At 32.3% G+C, this 10,886-nt stretch overlaps 1 protein-coding gene across 3 annotated transcripts; it reads left to right on the forward strand.

Annotated features, from left to right (window-relative positions):
- The first annotated feature begins 911 nt into the window (after positions 1 to 911).
- On the forward strand, positions 912 to 10,279 carry LOC143227112 (uncharacterized). Of its 3 annotated transcripts, XM_076458628.1 has the most exons (6): positions 912 to 1,006; positions 1,173 to 1,244; positions 2,185 to 2,261; positions 3,947 to 4,051; positions 6,411 to 6,509; positions 7,204 to 7,370. In XM_076458628.1, exons 1-5 carry the CDS (start codon positions 1,000 to 1,002, stop codon positions 6,498 to 6,500), a joined length of 351 nt encoding a protein of 116 aa, XP_076314743.1. In that variant the 5' UTR covers positions 912 to 999; the 3' UTR covers positions 6,501 to 6,509; positions 7,204 to 7,370. The 3 variants fall into 3 exon arrangements, with proteins under 3 accessions (XP_076314743.1, XP_076314744.1, XP_076314742.1); XM_076458627.1 differs by lacking the exon at positions 912 to 1,006 and having other exon boundaries at positions 1,039 to 1,244; positions 7,204 to 7,368; XM_076458629.1 differs by lacking the exons at positions 912 to 1,006; positions 6,411 to 6,509; positions 7,204 to 7,370 and adding an exon at positions 10,210 to 10,279 and having other exon boundaries at positions 1,030 to 1,244.
- The last annotated feature ends 607 nt before the right edge of the window (positions 10,280 to 10,886 follow it).

The raw sequence follows: 10,886 nt of genomic DNA on the forward strand, positions 1-10,886 counted from the left end.
AACTTAACAATTATTGGTTACCAGTTAAGTATGGTAAAATAAGAAACGGGATGTTCCTAAACACCTATTATCACTAAATGCCGACTGAAACTGAAGGATAACTGACAAGCAAATGCCAAACAAGATTATTGGACTGGATCAGGCTCCTTACAGAGACATGTCGTAAACATTTTCTTTCACTTTTACTTAGGACTTTAGACAATGTCCACTGCAATCACTATGCTACAAATAAGTTGATAAACCGTGCCCCACCTAAAGGCGGGAATTAAACATCATGAGTTTATTTGCTCTTCAGTAATGGAAATTTAATGTTTTTTTTCAGTATGTTTCTAGTTCAGTCTCTGAGTGGAAAATAAACATAGAAAACATGGTGAAAAACTTAGAAGTAGAAAAAGTCAGGAGATTTACTTTAAAATTTCATTATCCGTACTGAAATATTTGAACAATAACGTTCATTTCGTTCCTTCAAGAATTCCAAATCTGCTCTGAAACAAGTGTGAAAATATAAAACTATAACTCTGACCATGAGTTGTTTGTTAACCATAATAAACAAAAGCACACATTATATTTTCAATCTTTCCTGATATTATAATTTGATTACTTGGATGAAAGAGTTTATGATTATTTGTTTTTGTTCTAAGGGTAGCCAAAACTTCATGAAATCAGTGGTTTGTAAACGTGGATTTGCTCGAAATAATCAGGGAACAACATTCTATCTATGACAGAAAATATATATATATGAATGGGAACGCATTTTCACAACACTACACCATTGCCTATAATATCTTCTTCTAGTGGATGTAACTTCAAACAACTCTTCTAGCCTGTAATACGTATAACGAAATATAACAGAGTGAAGCTTCCACAAGGAATAAAAGTGCAGCAAACAGGTTTGAATCACGTGATCTTATTGTTGGGGGAAGCGCCTCTCTTTGATAGAGTCACATCGTTATTAGTTAAATCCAAATCCAATTTCTCCAATCCGGAAAGAGCTACGCAATGATAGGTAAATATAACAACAAAGTTCAGATAATTTTAGGGTTAATGACAATATAGCTGAAATTATTGGCTCAAAGCTATTGTAAGAATTATATAAAAGTGGGTTTTCCAACTTCAAATATTCATCAAAAGAACAAAGTTCTCAACATTCAACATGAAAGTTCTGTTTACAGCTCTTGTTGTGGTCGTAAGCCTGACGGTGACGAACGGCAACTCTATAGACATGATGTGGAAATTGATGTGCAGTAAGTTTATTTTCAAAGTTTATTAATGTATAAAATGTAAAGTAATCGTTCTATGGAAGTAAATGTTTTCAATTGATATCTTCATTAGGTCAGGAGAAACACAAATAATCTGAAAAATATATCGAAATATTATCCGAGCAAAGTTTTGTCATATGCATTGCTATTTGATTAAAGTTAAGAATAAAATCTAAAATTGTCGCATTTGGACCATTGCAATTTTCTACCAATCTGAAGAGTTGAGTATCGGTTTTAAAAATTTCAACAGGTACCTACTATCTAGGTTGAACACTTCTAGAGCTATTTTGATGAGTACTAACTTGTATTTTTATAATCAGCAATAAAAAAACAATTGAGATTTGCGTAAAATTATGTTCTTAATTAAACCAGTAAAAATTAGAAACAAAAACTGGAAAATTTCAGATTTAACCATTAAAAATTGGTAAGTTTCAAACTTAAGTAATAAAGATCACAAAAAGGAGTATGTTTCAAATATAAAACCTTTAAAAGAAAAACTAAACATTATTTGTTTTTCTTTAGTAAAAATTTTGGAAATGAAAAAAAAACACTTTCATTGACAACTGCGCTTGCAAAGAAATGCCTCAACAATATTTACTCTGGGATGTAATACAATAATGATAGCTCATATTAAAATTAAATTTAAATAAAATCATATTTCTCGTAGCTGATAAACATTATTGAATGTTAAGTTTTCGAAGGAAATAGCAGTTGTATCTGCGGGTGTTTCTAATAGTTTATATAATCATTCATCTCACCAACTCACATCGATACTTCAAAGAATCTGTTGTAATACATCTAGTATTATGTAACATAAATATGCGAATCAGAAAAATTACGTTTAATAAAGTAGTTTTACTAACACTGGTTCGTAAAATTAAAACTACCCCACTAAATAGATCAGACATGTTTTTATTTTATATAGGTATTAAAGACGATTCTGCAAAAGTGAATCATCTGAGAGTGTGCATAGATGAACGTTTTAAACAAAAAGCAGAATGGGTAGGTGTTTCTGTTATAATTAATCATACATCGTTAACTTAGTGTCATTTTGGAAACGCCCTCCATTAACACAGCGGCATATCTGCGAACTCACACCGGTAAAAACCGTGTTTCGATACCCGTGGTGGGCTGAACACAGATTAGCCATTGTGTAGCTTTGTGCTTAATTCTAAAAAAAACAAACAAACCAAAACATTTTGAAAATAACGTGTTGCTGACATGAACCTTCTATTTTAACATATTTTGGTCTTCAGTTAAAATTCTAAAACATAATTCTTTGAATCAAGGTCTCGTGTGTTAGCGGTAAGTTTACGGAATTACAATGCTCAGTGTTGTAGGTTTTAGGATCACCTTTCAGAAGGTCTCGATGTTTTACACATCTTGAAAACGTAATCAGCTAAATTTAAAAGTGTTAACACTATTTGTCCCATCCAAGATTATTAAGTGTTAAACATCGATTAAGCAGCAGTTCATACGAAGCGTGCTATAAACTAGAAGATGTTTTTGTATTAAAATTCTCCTTGTTGTTGGTACAGCATCTTTATAATGATGTGTGCAACGCCCCTTACTTTAACTTATGCAATCAATTCCCATATTGCCTGCACGTGAATCCACATTAATAACATGCGTTGTATAGAAATAATTACTACAATATAGCAAGGCCCGGCATGGCCAGGTGGGTTAAGGCGTGTGACTCGTAGTCTGACGGTCGCGGGTTCGCATCCCAGTCGCACCAAACATGCTCGCCTTTTCTGCCGTGGGGGGCGTTATCATATAATGTCAATTCCACTATTGGTTGGTGAAAGAGTAGCCCAAGATTTGGCGAAGACTAGCTGCCTTTCCTCTAATGTTACACTCCTAAATTAGGGACGGCTAGCGCAGATATCCCTCGAGTAGTCTTGCGCGAAATTAAAAAAAAATAATAAAGCAAATAGAATTTATTCTCTCACTTCAAGTTTGTATGGCCTTCATCTAAAGCACGTGTTTACGTTAAACCTTACTGATTACTTCTGATATTCTACATGTATTTGTTCGTAGTTGAACACAAACATACACAATGGGCTATTTGTGCTCCTACCAACATGACTACAGAAAATCGGTTTCTAGCGTTGTTGGTCCGCAGATGTATCGTTATATCACTGTGGGCTGTTTTACGTGTCTACTGTGATGCTGTTTGCTTTAAACTATCTATTTGCTACCTTTTTTATTTATTTCATTAACTCGTTGTGGAGAGGTAAAAACGAAGACAACGCGATTAAATTTTAAAATATTTGTGGTTATGATATAAATAAAGTTTGTTTGACGCATGTTATTTCCATTCTAATTGCTTTAATTTTTTATTGCGTAAATAATTACATAATAAATGTGTTGTTATACTTAGACACAATTAACAGATCCAGAACAATGTGGTTTTGTTTCTTTTAGTTTTGTTTTCCGTCTTTTGTCTTTCCTTCGAAATATTATTTTATTTCAATTCTTAAGTGGCTGTTCATGTATAAATAAATATATCATCTTCATTATTACTAAGGTGAAAATAAATATATCTAAAGGTAATTATAATAGAGTTCACAAGAATCATATGAATCCTGCCATATGGATATGGTTAAACAATTAACTTTCATGAAAACAAAGTTGTAGAATGTAATATTGGAGTTGCTTGACCAGAAAGTATTTTTTATCTCAAGCTTCCAGATGCAGTTACAAAATGTGAATATTCAAAATTTCCTTATGGTAATTTTGAAGAGTTCGTGAGAGAAATGTGCAGAGCAGAAAGAGAAGCAGATATGAAGGTGATGTTTATCTAATATATAATTTTATGTTCTATCTACGTTTATATCACTGGTCTCTAAATTATCTTATTTAGTTTTGTTGTATAATTAAATATCGCTCGAAATGTTTCCTTTTGTAATCCCAAATGTTTTGAATATAATTTGAGGCTGACACCACTCAATATGTTGGATACAGCGTAAGTAGGTGAAGCTTCAGTCACGGGATCGGGCTCATATTTAGTCTGTTTCAAGCTACCCTGTTTTAAAAACAAATTGGACAGACTTATTTATGAATATTATTCCGAAAAACATGAGACGTAAACCTCGGATAAATTATTAAAGAATAATTCGACAAGTCTAAATGAAAATATTTTCAGTCATTAAAGATCATTAGTGCCTGATGAAGTGCGTCTGCTCGAAACTTCACACAAAATGAGCTGAAAAATGTTTACATCTAGAAGTTTTAATTTGCTATTTATTATCATTTATTATACTGTATTCGGTTTAGATCAATTTTAACTTATACTAGGATGGTATCAAGTAATTGTCATTTTAAAATTTAATTGTTTGAAAGCCTCTTTGTAGTATATTTTAAAGGCAACTACTTACATACTTGATAAATAATTTTGACAGTTGCTTCTGTTTTTCAGGTTTTATGAGGATACTGCTCTAAATGCATCTATAAAGATTAATTTTAAACCTAGTTATTTATCTAACTATACTTAACTATTTATGTGTAGAAGGATAGATGCAGCAATATGGTACTATAAGGTAACTATCGATCAAATTTGAAATTTGCACAACAGTACATAATTATGTTAATACAACGCAACTACTAGAATTACTTGATTAAAAAATTATATATACAGCATCATAAAATGTAATACATAACTATAATATTACCATATAAATTTTGATTTGTCTTAGAATAGATGCAGATTTATAAATCTATGGTATTATAAGTCAACTATATTAACATAATACTAGAACCATAGGAAGCGATTGCTCCACCCACGCAATGGCCTGACCACTTTTTCATGTAATGTATAATACAACTTATGTATTAAAACTCACTTCTCTTAATTCAGTGACTCAAGATTTAATCTCACAATTTAAAATTTTCAAAACCTTTCTTGGGGGCAGATATATGACCCCAGACCTTCTAGAAATTACATGTTTTGCATCCTGGTAAAGTAATATTCACACATCGTATGTCTTTTAATGTTAAATTATTTTTATTGCAGTAGGAAGGAACTTTTTAGTGTTCAATCCATTCTTACATGACAATAAGAAATATTCTGGTCCATCTAGGCTATGCAAGCTACTAAAGTACATTATAATCTAACATTTCGAAACCACCCTTTATCGGTAAATATTTATTTCGTTTTCCTTTAAATTATTTGCATCTCCGAAACATGAAGGCAAACAGTTCCAAGGGCAACTAAGCTGTAAAGAAATCAAAGCTGACTAAGTTGTAGGTTATTTCTACAGTGAGAAAATGTATATTTGTCCCCTTACTCTTACAATTACCATAATTAATGTTGGAAAAAAATGAGGCATCAACAATATTACAACTTTAAACACCTCATTCACATTCAATTTTCTGAAGAGTTATTAAGTTCAAAGATCTTAATCTACTCCAGGCTCGGCATGGCCAAGCGTGTTAAGGCATACGACTCGTAATCTGAGGGTCACGGGTTCGCATCCCCGTCGCGCCAAACATGCTTACCCCTTCAGGCGTGGGGGCATTATGATGTGACAATGAATCCCCCTATTCTTTGGTAAAATAATAGCCCAAGAGTTAGCGGTGTGTTGTGGTGATTACTTGCCTTCCCTTTCTTTTTACACTGCTAAATTAGGGACGACTAGTGCAGATAGCTTTCATGTAACTTTGTTCGAAAATTCAAAAAAAGCAAAATTCTGGACTCTTCCGAGTCTGTTTCTTTCTACAGCTGACCATTAAGAGCTGGATGACAGTAATCTTGAAATATCGTCACTTCACGCAACAGTCATAGTGTTGTCATCTACCTATAAAATAAGGTAAAACATCATACGGTTCATTACATCATGGAAGAGTAGAAAGTGGACACTATGTAGGCCTGAATTTGGCAAAATTGATGTAAGAAGTAATATATTTCTGGAGGTGTGTCCCACGACTCCTTCTGCATTCTTATATTATTTTGCTACAATGTTTGTTATAATTTGTTAGTAATAATCAACGGAATGAATAAAGTAATCATTTCCAGCTAACCCATGAAGAAGAAAGGTAAACTTCTCAGGTTATGGGATCTCTATTATTTTGTATTATTTCTGTGTTTTCTTCAAACTTTAATTTTATAACATATCCCTTAACATTTATTGTATTTACCTCTTCATGCAGGAAGTAAAAGAATGTGTCAGTAATGACATTTTAAAAGCTGGAGAGAGTCTGGATGAATCAGTGTCTGATACAGTTAAGAACTGTTTCTGAGAATGTTAGGTGAGAAAATCAAAATAAATCAATACATCAGCAATAAATGAAATGAATATCTTGAAACGTGAATATTATATGTGCTAGAGAGTGTTAATTTATTCTTTACAATATCGTAAAAGATGTTTGTAGTTCCTATAACATAATTGTTTTACAACAGTTATTCAGTCGTTATTGTGCTATTTATCACAAATTTCACTTTATATAAGGAATTCCACGACAACCAAAATGTACTGTAAATAGTATTATTAGTTAGTATATTTAATTTTATTTTAATATTTATTTTATTTGTTGGCACAGTGGACAGGCACTTAATTATTCATATTTTTCAAATGTGTGGCTATTTTTTAAGATGACACTCTACCTTTTTTCTTTTAATACGTTATTTTTTTATAATGTCAAAAGACATTTAATAGAAATACATATTTGTTACTATATATCTATAAAACGCTTTATTCCACACAGTGACACGTTGGTATGTCAAGGGACTCGCACAGTTTGAAACCGAGGTTTGATATTTGTGAGGGACAGAGCATAGATAACTCACTGTGTCACCATTATAGAACACTGACTATATGTTGTTGGTTTATACCACAATTGGTATTAAATAATTTGACTAATATATTTAATGAAATGTTGGTGGATCTGTTGTAAGTGAACTGACAACAACATTTATGTATTTCAATGTTATTTATACTTACAGCTTCAGCGGATCACTTAGCAGCTGATGAGGACCAGCATCTATATATATTACCTATGATATCATTATCTGAATCTGTTGTGGTTTCCTACGTGTTCGGTTGTGTTTAACTCTTAAATACCTTTTATCTCTAAAATAAAACTCCTTTAAAAAAATACGATTGTTCAGTTTGTGTTTTTTCATTAAATATATATTGTTTTTTCGGTGTCTTGTTTAAGGAAAGAAAATCCAATCTTTTTTTTTTCAATAAAATAAAAATGTTTCCTAAATGTGTGTTACACAGAATATTTCATTGAGGAAAGAAAATACTTCTGTAAATTATGTTTTTGTAATTCGTTCTTAGAACTTTTTTATTAATGTATTTCTAAAACTTTCTTAACACATGATCGAGCCAAGTATTATGAAAAAAAATTGTTTGTTTGTTTGTTGTAAAGTAAACTTTCAAACAATGAGTTATCTGCGACTTGACCACTAATGGCGTATTTAGGTAGGTGCTTGGGTGCTCAGCACCGGTGCCCATGATCTTAATGTGGACTCCTTGACAGTTTTATTCTTTATAAAATCTCATAGGATGTAGAACCCATAAATGTAATTAGCTCCTGGACTTAAACAGAATTAAATCTGTCATTGTTGACCACCAAATAATGAAACTAGAGTTATTGCGATATTAATTCTGTTGAAACACGTAGAAGGCAAACAAAACAAACTTGTAGTTAAAATGATTACAAATAAACATAACTTTAAATATTATATTACATAAGCTGCTGTTCTCGGAAATACACACGTAAAATATAAAAGAAGGTCAAGATAGGCTTAAATCATTCTAGAAAATGACCTTTCAGTTTTTATGGGTATGAATCATATTAACATGTCATTACGACAAATAAAAATATATATGTGAAAACGGCTGGTAAGGGTTGAGAAAATTTTTATGCAGAGGAGTGAAAACATTTCGACCTTCTTCGGTCATCGTCAAGTTCACAAAGAAAGAAAGAGGTAACTATATCTAAACTAGTAAAGACTATGTTCCTAATACGACCTATAATATGCTGGAAGCCTCATTCATAAACAAAACCCCTCGGTGTGTATTCCTGTACATGGTGAGGAGACTTTCCATGGAAGCTTCTGCGATCTCAACATCCACCCACGTGTTTGCCGTGTCAGGTGACCCGTGAAGGTAAGGATATTGTGGTCCACCACCTCGTAGGGCTCCATGGAGGAAGGGATCAGTGGGAACCGAAATTTCTCTTTTTTATTATGGATCCTCCAAATACAAATTTAAATAAAATAGAGAAAAAAACAGTCCATAGGTAAACGACCACGTCTTTGTGTTTCTGAGCAGCAATCTTCAACATCTCTACCACCTGTTGAACTTCTCTTGAATTCATCACGACGAGATATGCTGTTTCCTTGGATCATACCATCACTGTTTGTTCTCTCTACCTGTCGCCAAGAGAGACATATGATCAATCAGAACTTCATACTCTGACTGAACAGTTGCCATCTTCCTTTTTAATCCTGGGGGACTTAAAATGACATCATCCCCTCTGAGGAAGTGCTGATATTGATAGGCCATCAATAGACCATTGTCAATAGGCAGCAGTAGGTGACTGTATTATACAGGCTTTTTTCTCCAAATTTATCATTAACGTTAGAAAATGTCATTGACGATGGTGATAATGTCTGTATTGATCGTATTTTTAGCATTCTTGGGATCATAAGCCTTTTGATTCTGTTTTTGCGCTATATTTCGCTTTTTTATTGCTTGTATAGAGTTTAATATTTTCTTTGTCTTTAATGGATGTTTAGCATAGATAGCCTAGCCGCTTTGTGCTACAAAGCGCCAAACAAACAGACAATTAAACAACGCTTCTAATCGGAAATACGTATAACATACAATAGCAAAGGAATGACATTGTATAGAAACAAATATGAATCAATGATTTTACTATGTGAAGGAAAGTCTTTTGTGTTTAAATATATCTCTAGTATGTGCTTTCCCAAACGCAATTTTTTAACCCGGATAGAACAACGCAATGATTGGTAAATATACAAGGAAACATGTGTTAATTTTAGGGTAGTTAAAAATACTCGCTCCAGGCTGTTGGATTATGATAGAACAATGGATATTCTACCCGGAAACCTTTATGAATACAGCACACTTTCTCAACATGAAAGTTTTATTTGCAACTGTTGTTGTTCTCGTAACCCTCACGTTGACGAAAGGCTTGGTTTGGTTTGTTTTGAATTTCGCGCAAAGCTATTCGAGGACTATTTGCGCAAGCCGTCTCTAATTTAGCTATGTAAGACAAGAGGGAAGACAGCTCGTCATCACCACCCACCGTCACCTCTTGGGCTACTCTTTTATCAACGAATAGTGGGATTGGTCGTCACGTTATAACGTCACTACGGCTAAAAAGGTGAGCATGTTTGGTGCGCGGGGATTTGACCCTGCGACCCTCATATTGCGAATCGAACGCTTTAACCCACCTGAACATGCCGGGCCTTGACGAAAGGCAGAACTGTCCACGTAGGTTAGCAAACGTTATGCAGTAACATTATTTTCAAAATTTATTAGTGTATTAAATATTTCGTAATATTATTACTGAAATAAATGTTCTTTTCCTTATCTATGCTTAAGCAGTACGAAACCAAGAAATGGAAACTAAAGAAAAACATAGATTTATAATATATACAACTGCAATTCTGTACTTTTAAAAAAAAAGTAAAATCTTCTGGGTTTGATAGTGTGGTCATTAGCTATAAGAAATCGATAGTCAATTTTGAAATATTCAATAAACATCTTTGATTTGGATTATACATTAACTTCTGAAATAATCTGACTTGTCAAGCAATACGCTGTTGTAATAATTTGTGATTTATAATCTCTTACTTAGCCAAAAGTGCAAATTCTCCTTCTATTAAATATGTTTCTACAAAAGTTGTTTAGTAACATGAGAAATATAACCAGTTTAAGTAAATCAGAAATGTTTTTTTTTTTTTATTCAGAGACAAAAGAAGACAAGCCTGAGAAACTGAACGAGCTGAGAAAATGTACTGAATAAAAAATTATAGATAATTCAGAGTGGGTTGGTATTTCTAAACTATAATTGCTTCGACAATTCATTAAAACTTGTTAAACAATGAATTGCTGTCTTGAATCTGTTAACATTAGAAATAAATTACAGATCTAGAAAGACGTAATTTTCATTTACTTTTCCTTAGTTCAATTATAATTTCCCTTTACTGACTCTGTATTATGAATGTTACATACTTTCTGTTTGTAAGTAGTTATCCATGTCTAAAGAAGAGTATTAAATTGACTGTAAACAAACAGAAGTAAAAACATATTACAAAGTAGTTGTGATACTATTTAGCACAATTATATCGTTTCTGGCACAAAATTTAATTATAAAATTAAATGTTATTGAAGTAAAATCGTATAATATAAAACATTATTCCTTTGTCAGAACGTATTTTCATTGTAAGCTTTCAGATGCAATTCTAGAGTGTGAATTTACAAAATTTCCTTATCAGAATTAAGAAGTGTTCTTCAATGACATGGGTACTGAAGGAAAAGATGCAGATATACAGGTGATGTTTAACTATTGTATATATTGTTTCATTTTCGTTTATATAACTAAAATTTGAAATATTTACTTATATTAAAATGTTCTATAATGAAC

The sequence above is a fragment of the Tachypleus tridentatus genome, chromosome 9 (genome assembly GCF_004210375.1).
Source record: "Tachypleus tridentatus isolate NWPU-2018 chromosome 9, ASM421037v1, whole genome shotgun sequence".
NCBI lineage: Eukaryota > Metazoa > Arthropoda > Merostomata > Xiphosura > Limulidae > Tachypleus > Tachypleus tridentatus.

Bases quoted from the DNA above. Each gene is read 5' to 3' on its own strand.
- LOC143227112 (XM_076458627.1), top strand. From the start codon at position 1,154: ATGAAAGTTCTGTTTACAGCTCTTGTTGTGGTCGTAAGCCTGACGGTG. The intron at 2,262-3,946 runs GTAGGTGTTTCT...TTTTATCTCAAG, and splicing joins TTAAACAAAAAGCAGAATGG to CTTCCAGATGCAGTTACAAA. The intron at 4,052-6,410 runs GTGATGTTTATC...CTCTTCATGCAG, and splicing joins AAAGAGAAGCAGATATGAAG to GAAGTAAAAGAATGTGTCAG.